At 41.2% G+C, this 23,942-nt stretch overlaps 1 protein-coding gene across 1 annotated transcript in view; it reads left to right on the top strand.

Annotated features, from left to right (window-relative positions):
* The first annotated feature begins 1,070 nt into the window (after window positions 1–1,070).
* LOC104612621 (Calcineurin-like metallo-phosphoesterase superfamily protein) overlaps window positions 1,071–23,942 on the top strand; it is a 161,715-nt gene continuing 138,843 nt past the window's right edge. Inside the window, exons 1-2 of the mRNA XM_010280107.3 lie at window positions 1,071–1,455; window positions 23,236–23,298. Of these exons, the coding sequence (XP_010278409.1) occupies window positions 1,324–1,455; window positions 23,236–23,298 (195 nt within the window). The 5' untranslated portion in view covers window positions 1,071–1,323. The remainder of the gene's footprint in view (window positions 1,456–23,235; window positions 23,299–23,942) is intronic.

Genomic DNA, 23,942 nt, shown 5'->3' with positions numbered 1-23,942 from the left:
CGGATTTGGATGCCCGGGAGGGGTGCATGATGGCCGGGAAAGCTCACTTCTAACGGTGAAGAATAGCTACCTCCGATGGCTAGTACGGGGGCCTAGAAACCTTAATCAAAGGGACGAAAGAAGCAAATAAATGTCGAAATGGGGAAGATGGTCGGATCTTTAATGGTGACGAAACGGGACCTCTACCGGACGGCGAATGTAGGAGCCTCTGAAAAATCTTTAACGTTCTAAATGGAGCAGGCGGTGAAAAACCTTCCCAACGTTTGAAACAAATGGACCAATGTCGAAGTGGGAAGACGGTCGAGATCTCTACCAGTGACGAAACGGGACCTCTACCGAACAGTGAGCACAGGGAGCTTCCGTTGAGCCTTCAACATTCGAAATGGGGAAGAAGACGGTTAAGAGCGATTAGAGAAGTTCTCGTTTTCGAACAGAGTTCGTTTATTCGTTTTCCTTCTCTCTTTTTTTTTTTTTGCATTAAAGGGTATAACGGTAAAAAATTTACAACTTTTTCCTGACGTGGGGGCGGGAGTTGTAAAAAAATTCATTTTTATTAGGCGCAGGCGACGAGAGTATCAATTTCCATGCCAGCCTATTTGATATTTGGAGTTGATCGAGGAAACCCCAACTTTTTATTTTTATTTCTTCTGCGGTGCAAGCAGGATTCGATCCCTAAGTTTCCGCTACGACCAGCACACATTACCAATCACATGAAGAAATTATCTTACTACGGGTCCAACTCGAATCCTATTCCCATTGATCGACACTCCTTCGAAATATTCCTTTCCACGTGCATCGGACGGGTTATAAAGTAGAATTAGATCGCTGACGTGCTTATTTTTGATTGGGTTCCGTAACCCGTTGCACACGTCTTGTTCAGTTGTTTGTAGCATATCCGCAGTGCATTTTGGGCAGTGAATACCTTTGCTACTCGTTCTTCGTGAGACCAGATCTGCTATTCACACATGGCGCCTTATATCGACATCACAGGCACATACTACTGTTCATCGAGAACATCTCCGTACATCTCCATTTTTATGTGTTATTATTTTTCCAACGCACGGTGGGATGTGCCTCTGAGGTCGTTGTCAGGCGCCTTGTGTCAGGAACCTATCCCACCTGGTTCTCCCCCCGGTCAAAGAGTGATCATTCGAGAGTAGAGCGTGGAGTTGAGAACACTGATGCCTTTCGACAAAAGAAAGAGAGCACTGATGCGAAGGGTCTGTTATCCCATTCGGAACAGTAAGAAAGGCTAACTGAACGTGGCAAAGAGAACACAGATTGTAATCGTTTATAACAAAAGAAAAGGAATTGCAGGAGAGGATGCGGAAGGTGACATTGTTTTTGTGCTGCGTTTGGGCGTTGAGTCTTCTCTACGGTGAAATGTTTGCATTTTGGGTGGCCCCTTTGTGGTCTTGTTCTTGGCCTCAGCTCCCCCAATCTTTCTCCTCTAAGGTAAACTATAGATTCCTTAATATATTTTACCAACAGTCATCTCCGTTCTCTTATTCTTATTATCTCTTTTTTTTTTTCTTTTATCGTCCTTCCGTTTTCTGATGCGGTGAGACGATGTCTCGTGTATAGCGAATGGTTCAGCAGATATGTTGAGCAGGACTCTCGCTTATTTGATTATCCCCGTGATTTCCCCCTTAAGTGATACAGTTATTTATTTATTGTTTGCTAAGCCCTTAATTGATAAAGTTTATCTCCATTGATAACATGCCTTATCTAGAACTAGAATTGCATTTTTAAATAGAGCAAAATCTTCCTGTAGGAAAGAATGAAAACAAATAAACAAATGCAATTAGGCAAATTGTAACTTAAAACAGTAGCTGTGGAAAGTCTAATTCTTACTTTCAAAAGAAAAAGAAAAAAGAGAATACAAGAAGAAAGATAGTCCAACTGCAAAAAAGTTATTCAAATAAACTGTTTCAAGCAAGAACTCTTTGTAGTCTAGTTCTAGCATTATTGGACTTCTTATGACCCAATAAATTGAAGAAATCATTAGGGCAGTCTATTAGCGGATGGAAGGTGGTTGTGATGAATTTAAAAGAGTGACAACTCTACAACTCTTTTGAAACGTTCTGAACTATATTGAATATAGAAGTAAAATTGGAAGAGTTTTTGGTTTAAATCTACTGCTCGTGGAGGCAGTGATTTTAATTTTTAAAGGCGTGCCTCATGTGTGTTCTTTCAAAAGGCAGGTGCCTGGTGCGCCTTGTACTTCAGTCCAGGCGTATTCTTTTTTATTTTTTGTTCTTTTTTGAACCTAGTGGCTGGGTTGGGGGCGTTGACCCACAGCCAAGCCCCTTAAGGCAAGAACCCCCTATTTGCTAATGTTGTTCATTCATTCATCCTAATAAAATATGTTTTTAAAAGGCAATTAAAATTCTAAAATCATTTTTTTTTGTGTAAGCATTAAGAATTTAGGATGCTAACATGGACTTGCCTCAAGGGGCTTGGTACAAAGGCAGTTTGTAGAAAAGAAGAAGAAGAAGAAGAGTTCGGCCAGATAAGGAAGGAGAAAAATCAGTCCTCCCTAGCCGACCCACTTGTATTTATTTCAAATAATAGAGTTACAAGAAAAACCATGTTGTCCCACATGGAAGATGGGACACATAACTTAAACTTAAATAAAATAGACCTTTCACTCTCAAACAGATAAACCAAAATGACCAAAATACCCTTGCTTCGTGTATTCTAACACTCCCCCTCAAGCTGGAGAGTATATGTCATATAGTCCCAGCTTGTCACAAATATAATCTACTCTGCCCCGAGACAATCCCTTTGTAAAGAGATCTGCCCACTGATTTCGTGACAATCAACCTCAATATGCTTAGTTCTCTCATGGAAGACTGGGTTGGAAGAGATGTGAACAACAACTTGGTTATCACAGTATAGTTTCATGGGTTTATCAACTGAGAACCCCATCTCTTGTAGCAAGTTCTTTAACCATACTAGTTCACATGTGGTATGAGCCATAGCCCTGTACTAAGCTTCTGCACTACTCATTGCCACCACTGTTTGTTTCTTGCTCTTCCAAGTTACAAGATTGCCACCAAGGAAGGTACAATACCCTGTAGTTGATCTCCTGTCTGATATAGAACCAGTCCAAACAGCATTTGTGTACCCTACTATCTCAAGGGTCCCTCTACTCCGGTATAGCAAACCACGACCTGGATCACCCTCCAGGTACCTAACAATCCTTAGAACTGCTTCCCAATGAGGAATCCGAGGATGTTGCATAAGCTGACTCACCATACTCACAACAAATGATATATTTGGTCGGGTAATGGTCTGGTAGTTCAACTTTCCCACCAACCTCCTGTATCTTCCAGGATCTTCAAACTCTTCACCTGCATCAACACTCAACTTGGCATTGAGTTCTGTTAGAATGCTCGAGTCAGGGGTATTTTGGTCATTCTGGTTTATCTACTTAAGAGTGAAAGGTCTATTGTATCTGAGTTTAAGTTATGTGTCCCATCTCTTATGAGGGACAAAATGGTCTTTCTTGTAACTCTATGATTTTGAATAAATACAAGTGGATCGGCTAGGGAAGGTGTGATTTAGAGACTCTCTTCTAGTCTGGCTAAACTCTCTTTCTCTTCTTCTTCTTCTTCTTTCTCTTTTCTTTCTTCCTCTCTACTTTGACCTAGAATCTACTAGGGTTTACTTACATGGTATCAGAGCTGTAAGGTCGTATTCTCCTTTCTTTCTTGCTGCTGTTCTCTTTCTGGTTCGCCGCCAACTTTCATAGTCATCTTCATTTTTCAACTGACTTGAGTGGAGGTTCGATAAGGGGCTGAAAAGGAGCTGTCGTTTTGTGGGGCTGGAGGTGAGAATGCCTCCGGTTGTTGTTGTAGTGGTCGTTGAAGTGGTATACTAAACCCTCTATTCAGTGTACGAAGAGGGCTGAAGGTGGACAGGTATGAACACTGCTGTTGTTTGTCCAAGTAAGGGATTGTGAATGTTTTTTTTTTTTGCTTCAAAAGTTGGTTGTTGTGGAGCTTGGTGTGACTGATATGCATATCAGTAGTGTTCCTCTGCATTTTTCCTCATATGTGTGCTGAAAGAAGAGTTGCCGACTGCTGAAGTTCACAACAGTAGTGGTGTGGTGGTGGTTGTGTCGTGGTAATTGGTGTATCTATGATTCTAAATATTTAAAAGTGAACTCCTAGACCTTGTCTGTAATCAGTTCTGCAGTATGAAGAACAAGTGTCCAATGTAATGACTGAATGATTTCAGCCTTAGTGTGTTGATGGTGAATGGTTCTGCAGTGTGCAGCCCAGGTGTTGATGTGATGACTGAGTGATTTCAGCCTTAGTGTGTGGTGTGTAATGTGCATTTGAAGAAGTTGGAGTTGGTGGTGTTAAGTCTTGTGGAAGAGTGTGAGGTTGTGTTGTATATTTGAAGGTGAAATAATTAAGATGGCTTCATTTGAAAATGGGAATGACAACAAAACAGGTGTGATGCTTTCTCCAGATTATCTAAGTGTTCAAATGACATCCATCAAGTTGAATGGTGAGAATTATATACCATGGGCGAAATCTGTGGAGGTATTCTTGAAGGCCAAGAGGAAGGTAAAACATGTGAGAGAGGAGAAACCTCCCTCTGATTCCCCTGGGTTCAGTGACTGGGAACAAGAAGTTGCACAGATAATGACATGGCTCTGGAACAGCATGGAACCAAAGATTAGTGTGAACTTCATGTTCCTAGATACAACTAAGGAAATCTGGGATCATGCTAAGAAGCTGTACTCTGGACAAGACAATACAATTAGGGTGTATCAGTTGTACCAAGAGTACTTTAATTTGAAGCAAGGGAGTCAAAGTTTAGAAGAGTACTATGCAAGTTTGAGGAACATCCATAATGAGTTCAATGTGTATCACCCTCTAACATCAGATGTTCAGATCCAACAACAGCAACGTGAGTAGCTTGATGTGACAAGGTTTCTTGTGGGTTTGAAGGCTGGGTATGAGCTTGTCAGAGCACAAATATTGGGGGGGTCTTCTCTCCCCTCACTTGAAGAAGTTTTTGCCCGTTTTAAGAGGACATCCATTGAGTCGGTAGAACATTCTCCTCTCTCTGACAGATCTGGTTTGGTAGTGACTAAAGGGGGTGGTCGTGGAAATAGAAGTGGTGGTGGCAGTAGTGGACTCCCAAGCAACCGTGGTGGTCACATGTTTAACCGGGCTAGTGGTCGGATTGGAGGCCGAGACTCAGGGGGAGGCCGTGGAAAAGGAAGGGGTAATGCCCAGAGAAAGTGTACACATTGTGGTTTATAGGGGCACACAGTTAATTTCTGCTATGATTTGTGTGGTCCACCTAACCATGGTATGACTAAGGGTAGTGGCACAATTACTGAAAGTCAGCAAACTGACCCAATCCCCTTCACATCTGCTTGTGCTTCTGAGAAGGAAATGGTGAGTGTACCGCGTGCGGTATATGAGCAGTTCATTCAAACATCTCAGCAGAACACTGCTACACTTGCCCATTCAGGTATGGCTTGCTTAGCTTCCAAAGCCTCACATTGGATCATTGACTCCGGAGCCTCGGACCATACGTCTGGGACTCTTGATGTATTCTCTTCCCTTTCTCGTTCCTCCACATCTCAAACAGTTACACTTGCTAATGGTTCTACATCTTCTATCTGTGGTGTTGGTGATGTTGATCTCTCCTCCTTGTTTTTATCATCTGTTTTATATGTCCCTAAGTTCCCTTTTAACCTTATGTCTATTAGCAGATTAACCAAGTCTCTTAATTGTTCTGTAACCTTCTATCCTTCTTCTTGTGTGTTTCAGGATCTCAAGACGGGGAGGAAGATTGGTGGAGGGCATGAAGCAGGTGGATTGTATTACCTTGATGGTGGTGGCCCTCCAGTAGCTTTTCAGTCGTCTCTTACTCATTTTCAATGGCACTGCAGACCTGGTCATCCTTCTCTCAAGACTTTGAAGTTGCTGGTTCCTTCCTTGAGTCATCTTTCATCGTTAGATTGTGAGTCATGTCAATTGGGAAAACATCAGAGTCTCATTTAGTCTAAGAGTTGATAGTCGTGTCTCAAGTCCTTTTTCTTTAGTTCATTCTGATGTATGGGGTCCAATTAAAGTGGTGTCATACAATGGGTATAAGTATTTTGTAATATTTGTTGATGACTTTTCAAAGATGACATGGATTTATTTTATGAAAGACCGTAGTGAGTTGTTCCTTATTTTTCAAAAATTTTATGCTGAAATACACACTCAATTTGGTGTTCATATTAAAATTCTTTGCTCCGATAATGCCAAAGAAAACAACTCTTCACCATTTTAGCGATACTTAGAACATCATGGGATTATTCATCAAACTTCTTGTGCCTACACCCCACAACAGAATGGTGTAGCTGAACGGAAAAATCGACATCTTCTTGAAACTGCTCGATCCTTGATGATCAATATGAATGTCCCAAAGCATTTTTGGAGTGATGTCGTTCTCACATCATGTTTTCTGATCAATCGGATGCCCATGTCAATCCTTGGAAGACAATTTCCTTTCTCCGTATTGTTTCCCTCTTTGTCTCCATTTCCTCTCACCACAAGAGTCTTTGGCTGTGTTTGTTTTATTCAACACTTGGGGCCTGGGGTAGACAAGCTAGATGCTCGAGCTACTAAGTGTATCTTTCTTGGCTACTCAAGGACTCAAAAAGGGTATAAGTGTAATAACCCTAAATCCCATAAATCGTTTGTGTGTTCTGATGTCACCTTCTTTGAATCAGTTCCGTTTTTCTCAGATGCTGGGGTCTCTTCCTCTCCCTCTGAGGTTTCTCTTCCCGTCCCTGTTGTGGATCCCCTTCCCGTGGCTCCCATTCCTGCTGCAGATTCACCTCCCATGCCAGTTACTACTGAGAGGCCACCAATCACACAAGTGTATACTCACAGAAGAGCACCGACCCTTCCTCCAATTCAGCCCTCGTCGACAGATCCTGCCATTGCTTCTTCTCCCTCAGATCTTGATCTTCCTATTGCCCTGCGGAAAGGTAAACGCACTTGTACTACTCATCCTATTTCACACTATGTTTCGGCTGCTCACCTGTCTGCTTCTCATCGCAAATTTATATCATTGTTATCATCTATTTCCATTCCCAAGACTGTCCAGGAAGCCCTTACCTCCCCAGGGTGGCGGCAAGCTATGGAAGAGGAACTCTCTGCTCTACAACACAACCACACATGGGAATTCACTGCTCTTCCTCCTAGTAAGCATTCTATTGGGTGTAAGTGGGTCTACACAGTGAAGTATCTTCTTGATGGCAGTGTGGAGTGATTGAAGGCAAGTGTGGAGTGATTGTTGGGTGTAAGTGGTGACATTTTCTCCTGTGGCTAAGATTGGTTCAGTTCGGGTGTTGATTTCATCAGCTGCTATGTATGATTGGCCTCTTATACAACTTGACATAAAAAATGCCTTCCTACATGGTGATCTCGTTGAGGAAGTGTATATGGAGCAACTAATAGGGTTTGTTGCTCAGGGGGAGGCTGGTAAGGTGTGTAGGCTCAAAAAGGCAATTTATGGACTGAAACAATCTCCCCGTGCTTGGTTTGGCAGGTTCAGTGAAGTGGTGAAAGCCTTTGGCTTGCCGCCACCCTGGGGAAGATACTTCATTGTGTAGACCCACTTACACCCAACAACATGCTTACCAGGAGGAAGAGCAGTGAGTTCCCATGTGTGGTTGTGTTGTAGAGCAGAGAGTTCCTCTCCATGGCTTGCCGCCACCCTGGGGAGGTAAGGGCTTCCTGGATAGTCTTGGGAATGGAAATAGATGACAGCGATGATATAAATTTGCGATGAGAAGCAGACAGGTGAGCAGCTGAAACATAGTGTGAAATAGGATGAGTAGTACAAGTGCGTTTATCTTTCCGCAGGGCAATAGGAAGATCAAGATCTGAGGGAGAAGAAGCAATGGCAGGATCTGTCGACGAGGGCTGAATTGGAGGAGGGGCCGGTGCTCTTCTTTGGGTATACACTTGTGTGATTGGTGGCCTCTCAGTAGTAACTGGCATGAGAGGTGAATCTGCAGCAGGAATGGGAGCCACGGGAAGGGGATCCGCAACAGGGACGGGAAGAGGAACCACGGAGGAAGGAGAAGAAACCACAACATCTGAGAAAAAGGGAACTGATTCAAAGAAGGTGACATCAGAGCACACAAATGACTTATGGAATTTAGGGTTATAGCACTTATTCCCTTTCTGAGTCATCGAGTAGCCAAGAAAGATACACTTAGTAGCTCGAGCATCTAGCTTGTCTACCCCAGGCCCCAAGTGTTGAACAAAACAAACACGGCCAAAGACCTTTGCGGTGAGAGGAAATTGAGACAAAGTGGGAAACAACACGGAGAAAGGAGATTGTCTTCCAAGGATTGACATGGGCATCCGATTGATCAGAAAACAGGATGTGAGAACGACATCACTCCAAAAATGCTTTGGGACATTCATATTGATCATCAAGGACCGAGCAGTTTCAAGAAGATGTCGATTTTTTCGTTCAGCTACACCGTTCTGTTGTGGGGTGTAGGCACAAGAAGTTTGATGAATTATCCCATGGTGCTCTAAGTATTGCTGAAATGATGTTGAGGTGTACTCTTTGGCATTATCGGAGCGAAGAATTTTAATATGAACACCAAATTGGGTGTGTATTTCAGCATAAAATTTTTGAAAGATAGAAAACAATTCACTACGATCTTTCATAAGATAAATCCATGTCATTCTTGAAAAGTCTGAAGAAAACTAAAGAGAGGAGAGCTTGAGAGTTCGGCAATGAGGGTCTGAGAATGAGAGTTTCGAACCTACTCTCTCTCAGCATTCTAACTGTTATGGACGCATTCCTTGGGAAGACGTACCGTCGCCACCGGCAGCAACAAGCACCTGACCCACCGCCAGCAGCAGCAGTGATTCAATGATTCTCATCCTACCCAGTTTGGCAACAACAACCTTATCTAGATTAGATTAGATCATCCTGCTTGTTCTTATCTTATTGTTCTTATCTTATTCTATTGCTCTTCTCTTATCTTGTTAGTAGTTTATCAGATTAGGATTAGCTTATCTTATCCTTAGCAAGATAGAACTGGAAGTCTCCCTATTCAGCAAGGAGACTCCTTTTGATTAGGACTCTTGTAATCTCCTATTTAAGGAGACCCCATTATTGAATGAGGATATCAAATTTCTAATCAAGAAAGAGAGTAAAAGGAGAGTTCAGTGATTTCTTGGACAAATCACCCTCTAGGACGCCAAGATAGGTTCAGCTAGGAAGGGGAGGAACAAGGGAAAACAGGAGCTTTTCCCCGTGGACCGACCCGTGACGCGATCCTATTCCCGAGCCCATAACAACTTGGTATCAGAGCCAACCGTCATGGGAGATCTGGAGCAACTATCATCCAGGGTCCACGAACTGGAGCATAGGCTCATGGAAACCAACGTGGAGGTTCGTGAGGTCAAAGACGATGTCCGGGAGCTGTGACGCTTGCTGGAATCGTATTTCTCTAACAAGGAGAGGAATCCAGAAGGGGCTGTAACCACAAACAGCCGTCGACTAGACTTGACGGAGTCGTCCGGCGAACAGTAGGACGTCGCCCCGATAGCCGCAGTCATCCCCAAGTACAGCAGGCTGGAATCCCTGTCGTACAACGGCAACGGAGACCCCTTAGGCTGGCTGTATCGCTGCGAGTAGTTTTTTCGGAATCAACGGACAGATGACCGGGATAAGGTAAATCATTCTATATTGCTAGAAGAGGATCGTGTTAAAGCAGAAACAGAACGTGCTAAGGCACCCGTAGATTTCACTACATTGCAGCTCCACAATTTGATGTATGAGAAAATTCATTTTGTGAAAGCCATAAAGGTGCGCATAGATTTCAAGTCAAAGTATCCGGATATTGAACTTGTGCTTGAGGAAGAGTTTTTCAGTTCAGCCCCTCAAGATATTAAAGGATTTGTACTATCAAAAGACAGTGCACATGACCTGATGCTAAGGCAACTTAATTTTGAGCTTTTCCGGCAAAAAGAACTCTACAAACTTCATGAGAAACTGGAGCAACACAAGAAAAGCCTTATGGAGACCATTGTACACCGAAAGAAGTTCCTTTCAAGTCTCCCGAAATCTCTGAAGAAAGCATCCTTGCATGTCCAACACCAACTAGGGGTTCTGCATACAAAGAAATTACAGCAGCATAATTTAGCAGAATTACTGCCACCTCCATTCTATGTGATTTACTCACAATTGCTGGCTCAGAAGGAGGCATTTGGGGAGAGTATTGAATTGGAAATTATAGGAAGCATGAAGGATGCTCAAGCCTTTGCCCACTAGCAAGCAATTAAGGACAATGGTGTTTCTACAAATATAGAAATGAATAAGTTGGAGGATGATGCGCCTGATGAGGAAGAGGAGGGCCAAAGAAGGAGAAAGCGGCCAAAGAAGGTTACTGGAAAAGAGAACCTTGACCAATCAGGAATTTATCGATCTCATCCTCTTAAAATCATCCTTCATATACATGATGATGAGGTTTCAAATCCCAAGCCTGCAAAACTGATTACTCTGAGGTTTGAATACTTATTGAAGTTGAATGTTGCATGTGTTGGGATTGATGGCTCTCAAGAAGGACCTCAGAACAACATCTTATGCAACTTGTTTCCTGATGATACTGGTACTGAGCTCCCCCATCAGTCAACTAAGCTCTTTGTTGGTGCTGCTGTTGAAGTCTTGGTAGAATGGTGTAATTTACCATTGGCCGAAGCCACATGGCTCCCATTGGCAGAGTTCCACGCCACATATCCAGAGTTTGAGCTTGAGGACAAGCTTGTAGTCCAGGAGGGGAGTAATGTTATGGACGCATTCCTTGGGAAGACGTACCGTCGCCACCGGCAGCAACAGGCACCTGATCCACCGCCAACAGCAGCAGTGATTCAATGATTCTCATCCTACCCAGTTCGGCAACAACAACCTTATCTAGATTAGATTAGATCATCTTGCTTGTTCTTATCTTATTGTTCTTATGTTATTCTATTGCTCTTATCTTATCTTGTTAGTAGCTTATCAGATTAAGATTAGTTTATCTTATCCTTAGCAAGATAGAACTGGAAGTCTCCCTATTCAGCAAGGAGACTCCCTTTGATTAGGACTCTTGTAATCTCCTATTTAAGAAGACCCCATTATTGAATGAGGATATCAAATTTCCAGTCAAGAAAGAGAGTAAAAGGAGAGTTCGGTGATCTCTTGGACAAATCACCCTCTAGGACGCCAAGATAGGTTCAGCTAGGAAGGGGAGGAACAAGGGAAAACATGAGCTTTTCCCCGTGGACCGACTCGTGATGCGATCCTATTCCCGGGCCCATAACACTAACACTATTTTTTTAAGATATATTTGAATAATTACAAGGAGGCCCTTAGTTGGGCAAGAATTTACGAAGAACTTAATATAGATAGGATGGGCCCAGAATAAGGCCCATTACAGAAAAACATAAATAACAAGAAATAATAAACAACCTATGGGCCATTCGGCCCATCTTCTCTACACTCCCCTTCAAGCTGAGCATAGATGCCAATCATGCCAAGCTTTGCTAGTATCATGCTGAAGTTTTGCCTTGGGAATGCCTTTGGTGAGAAAATCTGCCAACTGTCCTTCAGATGTGATGAAAGGAAGACACACTTCACCTGAAGAGACCCTTTCCCTAATGAAGTGTCGATCAACTTCGATATGCTTGGTTCTATCATGTTGCACTGGGTTGTGAGCAATGTTGATGGCAGCCTGATTATCACAGTACAACATCATTGGCTTGTCATATTCAACTTCAAGTTCTTCCATCAATGATTTTAGCCATAATAATTCAGAAACTTCATGTGCCATGGCCCTGTATTCTGCTTCAACAGAAGACCGAGCAACAACCGATTGTTTTTTGCTTCTCCAAGAAACAACATTACCAGCTACCAAGCTGCAATACCCAGAAGTAGATCTTCTGTCATCAATGTTTCCGGCCCAATCAACATCGGTGTAGGCTTCAAGTTTCATATGACCATGCTTGGCAAACAGAATACCCTTTCTTGGGGAGCCCTTCAAATAACATAGGATTCTCTCTGCTGCTGCCATATGAGTGTCTCGAGGAGCATGCATGAATTGGCTAATGCAACTGACTGCATATGCAATATTTGGCCGAGTCATGCATAGGTACAAAAGTTTCCCAAGAAGTCTCTGAAAGATTCCTTTGTCTTCTAACAATGTCCCTTTTGAGGCTGAGAGTTTATGACTCGTATCAATAGGAGTAGCAACTGGTCTAGCACCCGTCTTTCCAGTTTCAGAGAGCAAGTCAAGAACATACTTCCTTTGGGAGATAAAAATCCCATCATTGGATCGAGCCACTTCTATGCCAAGAAAGTATCTTAATTCCCCCAAATCTTTAATCTCAAACTCTGTATGGAGAAAATATTTTAGATCATGAATTCCTGAAACATCATTACCAGTCACTACAATATCATCTACATACACAATGAGGTATACTGCTAGAGGTCCACTCCTCTTTACAAAAAGAGTATGATCGGACTGTGTCTGCACATAACCAAAGTTAACAAGTGCTGTTCTAAATCTCTCAAACCATGCTCTAGGGGACTGTTTTAGTCCATAAAGAGATTTCTTCAGCTTGCATACCTTTCCTTTCATATCAGTTCCATACATCCCTGGAGGAAGAGACATATAAACCTCCTCATGTAATTCACCATTCAGAAATGCATTCTTCACATCCAATTGATAAAGGGGCCAGTCAAAGTGAGTAGCTAAAGATAGAAGAACCTTCACAGATGTCATCTTGGCAGCAGGTGCAAAGGTCTCTAAATAATCAATTCCGTATAGCCTTTTGCAACCAGCCTGGCCTTGTACCTTTCAATGGTGCCATTAACTCGGTATTTGATAGTAAAGACTCACTTGCAACCGACTGGATCCTTCCCTTCAGGCAAATCCACCACTTCCCATGTGTTATTCTTGTGTAGGGCATTGATTTCAGATCTCATAGCATCCCTCCATTCTAAAATCTTAAGAGCTTCTGACACAGACCTGGGAATAGGATGAGAAGCAACAGAAGAGAGATAGGCAAAGTATGAAGGTGAAAGCAAACTGTAAGAAAGGTGCTTGGAAATGCAGTGTGCAGTGCACTTTCATTTTCCTTTCCTAACAGCAATGGGAATATCAAGGTCAGGGAATGATGGCTCCAAAGGTGCTGAAACAGTACCTGTTGTCTCTTCTGTGACTAGAAATGTATGAGGCTCAAGTGTTGTAGGAGAAACAACCTGCACATTTCTGGATCTTTGCCTTTGATACACCTTGGGATTGAGGATAGGACGAGGAGGTAGAGTACTGGGACAAGGAGAATGGAACGACTGATCCACCCTTGATACATTTGAAGGAGAAGCAGACACATCAAGAGACTCAATAGGGACAGGAAGAGGAAGAGCAAACACCTGTGACAAATCCTCCCCCTGTGGACAATGTCCTTCTGGAGAGGAACCATAAAAGGGGGAAAGCTCTTCAAATGTGACATCCATTGAGACATACCGATTGCTAGACTTTGGATCAAAACAACAATAACCCTTCTGTGTGGGGGAATAACCAAGGAAGATACACTTTTGAGCTTTGGGTTCAAATTTATGCCTTTGGACACTTGGAACATGTACATAACAGGTGCAGCCAAAGACACGAATAAGAACAGGAAAAAGGTCATTGTCTGGATGAAGAAGATTGAATGGAGACTTAAACCCCAAAACCCTGGATGGCATACGGTTTATAAGGTAGGTAGCAGTAAGAACAACATCACCCCAAAACCTGGTAGGAACATGTGAGGCAAATAAGATACTTCTTGCAACTTCAGCAATGTGCCTATTTTTCCTCTCAGCAACCCCATTCTGTTCTGGGGTCCTAGCACATGAGCTTTGATGAATAACCCCCATGTTAGAGAGATAGCAGGATAGATTTTTCTCAAATTATTCTTTTGCATTGTCAGATTTGAAGATTTTAATCCCGGTATCAAACTGGGTTAGAACAAATTCATGGAATTGTCTTACAAGTCTTGGAACTTCATCACGGGATTTCATCAGGAATATCCAAGTGAACCGAGAAAAGTCACCAATAAACAGGATAAAATATTTGTAGCCACCCATGGAGGGTAAGTGGTAAGGCCCCCACACATCAGAATGCACAATATTAAAAGGAAAAGAAGATCTTTTATTGCTCAAAGGATAATTGTTTCTACAATACTTTGACAATTCACAAGCACAATGAAGACTGGACAAACTAATTCCCTTAAACAGATCAGGGAATAGATGACTCAAGGCAGAAAAAGACAGATGACCAAAACGATGATGACACAACATAATCCGACTAACAGACTCTGAAGAGACAGATCCGAGAGCAACATTCCCAAAATGATCGGTGCATTGTCCCGGAGTATCAAGCAGGTATATTCCGTTCGCCTCATGACCACTCCCAATCACCTTCTGAGACTCCAGATATTGAAAAACATAGTAGGAAGGAAAAAAGGTTACACAACAGTTTAGTGACTTGGTTAAACTACTTACAGACAACAGATTTGTATTTAGTTTAGGTACATGGAGGGCAGAAGGTAGGAACAAGGAATCCGTAGCCTTGATGGTTCCCTTACCAGAGATAGGGGCAAGTGAACCATCAACTAAAGTGATTTTATCACGTCTAGGAAGCAAGTCATATGAAACAAACAAGGTAGACAGATTGGTCATATGGTCAGAAGCTCCTATCCAAGGGATCTTGAGATTACCTGAAGTGGTAGCATGATTGGCAGAAGCCCTTATACCTGAATGAGCAAATGCTGAAGCAGTAGAATTTCCTGAAGGGTTGGAAGGAGAGGTCACATCACTCAGCTGACTGATCATCTTCCCAATCTTTTCATATTCTGCTCTCATGGCTGCCAACTGTGCAGAAGCAGACATCTCTTCACTATCTGGCCTGGCAGCTACATTTGCACTTCCTGTTCTTTTACTATCATGCTTTTTCTGAAACCGAATGGGAACAAGATTAGGATGTAATTTCCAGCACTTGTCTTTGGTGTGCTTCGGCTTCTTGCAGTACTCACATATAACTTCTTTCTTTCCTGTGCCACCAGAAGTTCTAGCATTCCCTTTAGGTTTAATCCCCATATTGGCAAAATGATCATTAATATCAGCCCCTTGAACCTGGACAACCCTTCTGCTCTCTTTACTACTCACCAATGCATAAGCTTGTGACAAAGAGACACACTCCTTGGAAAGAATATTCTATTTTGTGATATCATATTCTGGGTTTAGTCCAATTAAGAACTCAAATACCCTGTTCCTTTCAACTAATTTTCTGTAGGTCTTTGCATCATTGATAGTGTCCCAAGTTACAGCTTCTATTAGGTCAATCTCTTGCCATTGGGACTTTAGGGTTGAGAAATATACAGCAAGAGGTTTCTCCCCTTACCTTAAATTCTTTACATCACTTCTCAATTTATATGCCCGGGCCACATTGAGTTTTTGGGAATAGGTTTCTGCAACACTGTCCCAAATTTCTTTTGCTGAATTCATCCATAGGTAGTGTTGGCTGATTTGTGGCTGCATTGAGTTCACAAGCCACCCAATGACAGTGTAATTTTCTTGCATCCACTTTTCGTAGGATGGATCATCTTCTGGGGGAGCCTTTTTACTCCCGGAAATGAACCCCCACTTTCCTCTACTACATACATGAATCTTTACTAATTGTGACATTGCCAGATAATTAGTTCCATCTAGTTTAACTGTGGTCACAGTCAATAAGGAATCACTTGGAGTCCCCTAAACCAGTCCATATTCAGCACCACTTTTGTTTTCAAACTCTGAGGAGTACATCATGTAAATACTCCAAATATGATTTCAGATGACTTCTACAAGTATACTGAATGAGGACTAGCAAGAACAGAGTTCAGCCGACCACAAGAAGGCAACACACTGAGTTCAGCCGACCACAAGAAGGCAATACACTGAGTTCAGCCTTCAAGAAGTAAACAGAAACTTCTAGGCACTCAGCTGAAGTACCTTTTCAAATCTGAATTTCAAGGTAAATACCACTTGGTATTGCTGAAATAGCCCTTTTTACAAACACAGTGTGGGCAATAGAGACAACCCCATTGTCAAAAAGAAAAAAGGCCTCAAGAACAGTTCGTACAGCCCCCAAAAAACAGCCAAATATAAGTAACAATCCACAACCTTGTTACAAGGATGTTTCGGCAGTTTTGACAGTCCAAGGAGTGAAAAAAAAACCGCTCAGAAATTTCTGGGTTAAACCAGATTCAATGGCAGTCGAAGGTAGTACAGAACAACCAGAGTTTTTAGACACTCCAACAGTCCAAACACAGCCGAGAGTAATACAAAACAACCAGAGATTTTTCGGACACTTCAACAGTCCAAACACAGTCGAAAGTAATACAGAACAACCAGAAAACTGAGCACAACTTACAGTTCGAGCTTCAAAACAGAACCGAGCTGTTCCCCTTCCTTTCCTTTTTCTCTGATTCTTCCTGGCCACCGAACCACTTCTCCAAGAGATTCTAGTCTTGGGCACTTCCAATGACCTCCAAGAATCAGGCAATACGAGCCTAAGCTTCTAGCCCTAGAATATTGAAGTTCGGGTATGCTCTAATACCATGAAGAAAACTGAAGAGAGGAGAGCTTGAGAGTTCGGCAATGAGGGTCTGAGAATGAGAGTTTCGAACCTACTCTCTCAGCACCCTAACACTATTTTATTAAGATATATTTGAATAATGACAAGGAGGCCCTTAGTTGGGCAAGAATTTACAAAGAACTTAATATAGACAGGATGGGCCCAGAATAAGGCCCATTATAGAAAAACATAAATAACAAGAAAGAATAAACAACCTATGGGCCATTCGGCCCATCTTCTCTTCAAAGTCATCAACAAAAATTACAAAATACTTATAGCCATTGTATGACATCACTTTGATTGGACCCCAAACATCAGAATGAACTAAAGAAAAAGGACCTCGAGACACGACTATCAACTCTTGGACTGAAAGAGACTCAGTGATGTTTCCCAAGCTGACATAACTCACAATCCAAAGATGAAAGATGACTCAAGGAAGGAACCAACAACTTCAGAGCCTTGAGAGAAGGATGACCAAGTCTGTAGTGCCATTGAAGAGGAGTAAGAGACGACTGAAAAGCTACTGGAGGGTCACCACCATCAAGGTAATACAATCCACCTGCCTCATGCCCTCCACAAATCTTCATCCCCGTCTTGAGATCCTGAAACACAAAAGAAGAGGGATAAAAGGTTATGGAATAGTTAAGAGATTTGGTTAATCTACTAACAGACATAAGGTTAAAGGGGAACTTGGGAACATATAAAACAAATGATAATGACAAGGAGGAGAGATCAACATCACCAACACCACAGATGGGAGATGTAGAACCATTAGCAAGTGTAACTGTTTGAGATGTGGAGGGCCGAGAAAGAGAAGAAAATACATTAGGAGTCCCAAACAAATGGTCTGAGGCTCCGGAGTCAATGATCCAGTGTGGAGGCTTGGAAGCTAAACAAGCCATACCTGAATGGGCAAGGGTAGCGGTGTTCTGCTGAGATGTTTGAAGGAACTGCTCATATATTGCACGGGGTACACTCACCATCTCCTTGCTAGAAGCATCAGTAGATGTGGAGAGGATCAGGTCAGTTTGCTGACTTTCAGTAGTTGTACCACTTCTTTTAGTCATAGCATGGTTAGCCCAAGTGTTGGGTGGACCACATAAATCATAGCAGAAGTTGACCGTGTGCCCCTCTAAACCACAATGTGTACACTTCTTAGGGGCATTACTTCTTCCTTTACCATGACCTCCCCCTGAGTCCCGACCTCCACTCCGGCCACCAGCATGGTTAAACATGGGACCACCACGGTTACCTGGAGGTCCACTACCACCACCACCACCTCTATTTCCACGGCCACCCCCTTTAGTCACAACGAAACCAGATCTGTCCGAGAGAGAGGAATGCTCTACAAACTCAATAGATGTACTCTTAAAATGGGCAAAAACTTCTTCAAGTGAGGGAAGAGCAGACCCCCCCCCCCCCAGTATTTGTGCTCGGACGGGCTCATACTCAGCCTTCAAGCCCACTAGAAATCTTGTCACATCAAGTTGCTCATGCTGTTGTTGTTGAATTTGAACATCCGATGTCAGAGGATTATACACATTGAGCTCATTTCGGATATTCCTTAGACTTGCATAGTATTCCTCCAAGCTTTGATTGCCTTGCTTCGAATTAAAGTACCCTTGATACAACTGATACACCCTAGTTGTATTGTCTTGTCCGGAGTATAGCTTCTTAGCATGATCCCAGATTTCTTTAGCTGTATCTAGGAACATAAAGTTCACACAAATTTTTGGTTCCATGCTATTCCATAGCCATGTCATTATCTGTGCATCTTCCTGTTCCAGTCACTGAACCCCGGAGAATCAGAGGAAGGTTTCTCCTCTCTCACATGTTTTACCCTTCTCTTGGCCTTTAAGAACACTTCCACAAATTTTGCCCACGGCACATAATTCTCACCATTCAACTTAATAGATGTCATTTGAATATTTAGGTAGTTTGGAGAAAGCACAACGCCGGTTTTGTTGTCATTCCCATCACCAATCGATGCCATCTTAACTAATTCACCTTCCAATATGCAACACAACCTCATGCACTTCCACAAAACTTATCTCACTTTCAGCACCACCAACTTCTTCAAATACACATTGCACATAAAATACTAAAGCTGAAATCACTCAGTCATTACATCAAACACCTGTACTGCACACTGCTGAACCATTCACCCACCAAATATAAGGGTTGAAGTCACTTAGTCATTAAATCAAACACTTGTACTGCACACTGCAGAACTATTCTCACACCAGATACAAGGATTCACTTTTAAATATTCAAAATCATTGATACACCATTCAGCACAATACAACTACCACCACACCACTGCTGTTGTGAACTTCAGCAGTCGAAAAAGCCCTACTTTCAGCACACATATGAGGTAAAAACAGAGAAAAACAGGACCGATATGTATACTAGTCACTCCAAACCTCCACAAGGAAAAATTTTGAACCAAAACACAGCATTCACAGTCCACTACTTGGGCAAACGACAGCACTGTTCATACCTATCCACAAACAGCTCTTTTCACATCACAGAATAGAGGGCGTCTAGCACACCACTTCAACGACCACCACCACAATAACTGGAGGCATACTCACCTCCAAAACCACAAAACGACGACTCCTTTCTGGCCCCTTGTCGAGCTTCCACTCAGGCTAGCAGAAATTTGAAGAAGGCTGAAATAGTTGGCGGCGAACCCAGGAAGAAGACAACAGCAAGGAAGAATGAAAGGAGAGAAAGGTTTTACTGCTCTGATACCATGTAAGAAAACCCTATTCGATTCTAGGTTAAAGTAGAGAAGAAGAAGAAGAAGAAGAAGAAGAAGAAGAAGAAGAAGAAGAAGAGAAGAAGAGTTCGGCCAGATTAGGAAGGAGAAAAATCAGTCCTCCCTAGCCGATCCACTTGTATTTATTTCAAATAATAGAGTTACAAGAAAGACCATATTGTCCCTCATGGAAGATGGGACACATAACTTAAACTTAAATAAAATAGACCTTTCACTCTCAAACAGATAAACCAAAATGACCAAAATACCCTTGATTCGTGTATTCTAACATACATGATTGAAAATGTTTTATTTGTTTGATTATAAAAAAAATGTTTTATTTGTTTGTTTTTTTTTGTTAAATTTTCATTTGAATATGCTTTACATGTTATGTTTATAGGTGAAAACTGAATGGTACAACATATTGGTTTCAGCCCTTCAATGAGACATTAGCCAACCTCAATGAAGGTTACAATAGTACCCAAAAACAATTGCTGTCTATTTTTTCTAGAACAAAGTTATAGTAGTGCCCAAAACATCTGCCGTCTATAGTCTTACTTTATCTTTACTGCACAACGAATGGTTAGAATAAAACAAGTTAGGCTTACTAGTCATATCATTGGAAGCCCTAGAGTTAATGGTCAGAGGGAATTTTGAAGAAAGATATGATACATGGAAAGCGGTAGCCTAGTTACCTGATGTAGATGCACATGAAGTAGATGGAGTGATGGAAGTCTCCTCTAGCCAAATTAACACCTTACCATACTGCTCAATGTGATCTCTCATAGTATTTATAAAAAAAAAGGGTGATCTCTCGTAGTGTATGGTAAATCCTCCCATGGTACTAAGCTTACTAAATGATCCTGAGAAGGAGCTATAGTGGTAAGGGACTTGGACTCTAGGGAAGCTACATTGATCAAGTTATACTTCTTATTTTCTTGCTTCTTCATTAACTTCTTGGGTCTCCTAACAAGGTTCCAACATGCCTCCTTGGTGTGCCTAGCTCTTTGATAGTGAGCATACCATTATCCTTGTCCACCTCTTCAACTTTCTTATTTCTATTAGTCTTCTTAACACCATCACTGCTCCTCTTTGTTGCCAATGCAATCTGCTCCCACTGAATGGGATTCATGGCTAACTTCCTACTCTCCTTAGATTGTACAAGGCCGACTTTTTTCAAATGGAATAATTTTTATTGGTAAATAAAATAAAAATTTAATTAAAAGGAAAAATAGAACACAAGAAAAGTGATAAGAAGTCACCTAGGAGATGAAAATAAAAGCACTCCCAAAGCAAAAAATGACCCTCTTGAGTAAATGAAACACCCCAACTTCAAACTTTTCCACCCCAACAACAACTCTAGCTTCCAAAAGAAAATATAAATACTTCTTCATAAAAACTAAGGGGCCATTTAGTAATAGCTGAAATGGCTGAACTGAAAAGCTTATTGCTTTGTCTTTTAGTGAATAAGTTTTTAAGGGGGTTGTGGGTTCCTTAGTAGCTAAGATCAAGTTGGGTAAAATACTATACCCTTGAGTATTTGGGGAGTACAATTCTCTTGTTGAAGGAGTGCTCTTGCTCTTTAAAAACCAGTCGAATGATAAATGATGAGCAGAGGGAAGATGACTGAATTTGGGTGGTAGCCAAGTACAAGAGCAATAGGAATTTCCATTGCTTCCAATTTGAAGTTTTGAACAAGTGAATAGATGGAAAGTGGCTTTCTCCTAGTCTTTGCACTTCTGGGTTGCAATTAAGGGTGGCAACGAGCTGCTCGAGCTCGGCTCGGCTTGGTTTCAAATGAACTCGAGCCCAATTCATTGGCTTGATTATTAAACGAGCCGAGCTCGAACCAACTAGAGCTTGGCTCGTGAGTTTCGCAAGCCGGCTCGAATATATATATATTTGATATTTAATATATAATAAAATTATAGAAAATAATATATATAATAAAAATATTATAATTATTAATTATTATAATTCTTAATTTTTTAATTATCAAATAAAAAATGTTTTTATATATAATTTTTTATTTTTATAAAATATTTTTTCTCAAAATCTAGCTCGAGCCGAGCCGAGCTTGAGCTTATGAATTTTTGACTCGAACCGAGCTCGAGCTCAAGGTTCTAGCTTGAACCAAGCTTGAACTCGAGCTCGAGCCTTGTAGAACAGTCGAGCCGAGCTCGAGCCTAGTACTATTCGGCTCAACTCGGCTCGAATCCACCCCTAGTTGCAATGACAAGGCCAACAATGTAATACCCATCTCTTGATCTTTGTGGAATTAAACTCTACATAGGGGTGTAAACGGATCAGATTTGAATCGAATAAGGCAATATCCGAATTTGAATCCGATATTCGAATTCAATTAAATATTCAAATATTTGATTCGATTTGAATTTAACCAATTAATTATTTTAGGTAATTAATAAATATATAAAATAAAAATTTTATTTGTTTAAAGTATATAAATATATAAATTATTTATATAATTTAATTATTATATAAAACATTTAAACATTTTATATATTATATATAAGAATTAAATAATTAGTCAAATTCAGATATTTATCGAATCGAATAAGGTCATATCCGAATTCGAATCCGATTAGTTATTCGATATGAATAGGATATCCGAATTCGACTGATTAGATATTCGAATTATTCGAATTTTGAATCGGATTTTCGAATATCGTTGACACCCCTAACTCTGCATCGTCAAATGTGCCAACCAGGTATTTGCACAAGAAAGCTTCCTTGTCTTTGTTTCCCTTCTTGCTCACTGCCACCCTATTTTCCTCAACCCCTTGCTTGAACTGATGCCCAGTCCCTCTCTTTCTCCAAATTTACAATGTCCATGATTTTCTCAAGAGAAAGAGAAAGAGCAAGTAGTTTCATGGTAGGCATAAGAAATGAATGGCAGCATAGAGTGGACAAGGGGTCTGGATGGAGGTATAGAATACTTAAATCAGAAACCAAAGGAAAAGGAGGACACATGGAGAGAAGCAAGGCTAATGTGGAACTGAGTCACTTTCCTGGTAATAGAGGTGGCATGTGGGACTGTAGTTAACCAGCACTCGGTTTATCATCTCTACTTTTGGCAATATCTTATTATTTTACTATTATCAACTGGATGTTCCTTACTGCCGAGAATCACTCGCATTCCTATCCTCCCATTTAGCATCTCTTCTTCACTACTCAACTGGTGTCTTGCTATTGGGAATTTGAGATTTCAAAATAAGAAGTGTCTCCATACACTAAACAGGTGGTAAGTTTCTTCACTACTGGCCAGCACACAAAGTATATCTTGTTCTTGTGGCAGCTTTGCTCTTTGCCTGGCCTTTATGGTTCAGATGCTTATATTTTTCTCACGCCTTTTCATACAACATTTAATTTTCAATAAAATAAATTAACACGATTTATGTAATGGATGCTCTCATGTATGGTGTCTTCCAGGAGAAAACTCCTGTTTAATTCAAAAGTAAATGATACATGTTTTATATTTTTGTTTAATTAATAATGGACATGATGACAGAGTCATTTCGTGGGCTCAATTTATATGGACTCTGGGTCAATTTATATGGAGTCTGTCTCAATTTATATGGCATCAAGCCTATTAATAATAGCTTTCTTCAACCTAACTCTTATTCTACATATCCTTATGCCCTTTTTCTTTACATTCTGATTTGGCATAACCGGTCCCTTTTTCTGGCCCTTGCGGATGCAATGTCTCTGCTTGAATACTTAAATGGTTAGTACTGACCTTTCTTTGTTGTGCCAAGTGCAGATCATGAGTGAAGTTTCATTTCAAGATAACCATGTGAAGATTGCTGTTCTTGCAGATCCCCAAGTATGTACAATATGTATTCCTTTTTTTGGTTTTTGATCAGTAACAGATAAAGCAATCTTATTGCTATATGAAATGAAAATATGAGGTTATGCTCTTCTGCAAATGAAAATATTTAAAAATGAGCAAGGAAAAATTGTTGCTCTATTATCTGGTCATAGGGGTTAGGTGATGCTCTAAGAACTGAGATACTGGCTGTCATGGAAGGAATTCAGAAAGCAAAGGACTTGAATATTCACAAGCTTTCAATTGAGGAAGACTCAAAGTTAGTGAAAACTGAAAAGGAAGGGGATGAGGGATGGTGGGAATATATTCATGAGAAGAGAAGAATCACCCAGATGCTACAAGGAATGGAGGTTACCCTACAATGGGTGAAAAGAGATGCTAATTCTTTGGCAAAACAAAGGGTGGGAAGAAATCATTTGTTTTGGGATTGTTTGTAATTTGCACATCTCTCGGGGGAGTTAAGAGAGTGTATCTCTCCCTTCTGTCTTGCTGTGCACCTTTCTATTTTACTTAATGAATACGATTCTGCTATTGATAAAAAAAAAATAAATAAATAAAAACAGTGACAGCTCTTGGCTCTACAAACAACAAATAAGGGAGAAGTAAGAAGGCTAGCAAGTGAGGTTGAGGCCAACTTTAAA

The sequence above is a fragment of the Nelumbo nucifera genome, chromosome 8 (genome assembly GCF_055504915.1).
Source record: "Nelumbo nucifera cultivar China Antique chromosome 8, China Antique-T2T, whole genome shotgun sequence".
In the NCBI taxonomy this organism is placed as follows: domain Eukaryota; kingdom Viridiplantae; phylum Streptophyta; class Magnoliopsida; order Proteales; family Nelumbonaceae; genus Nelumbo; species Nelumbo nucifera.
The sequence above is the reverse complement of the archived record's forward strand: the minus strand, read 5'-3'. Positions and strand labels throughout refer to the sequence as shown.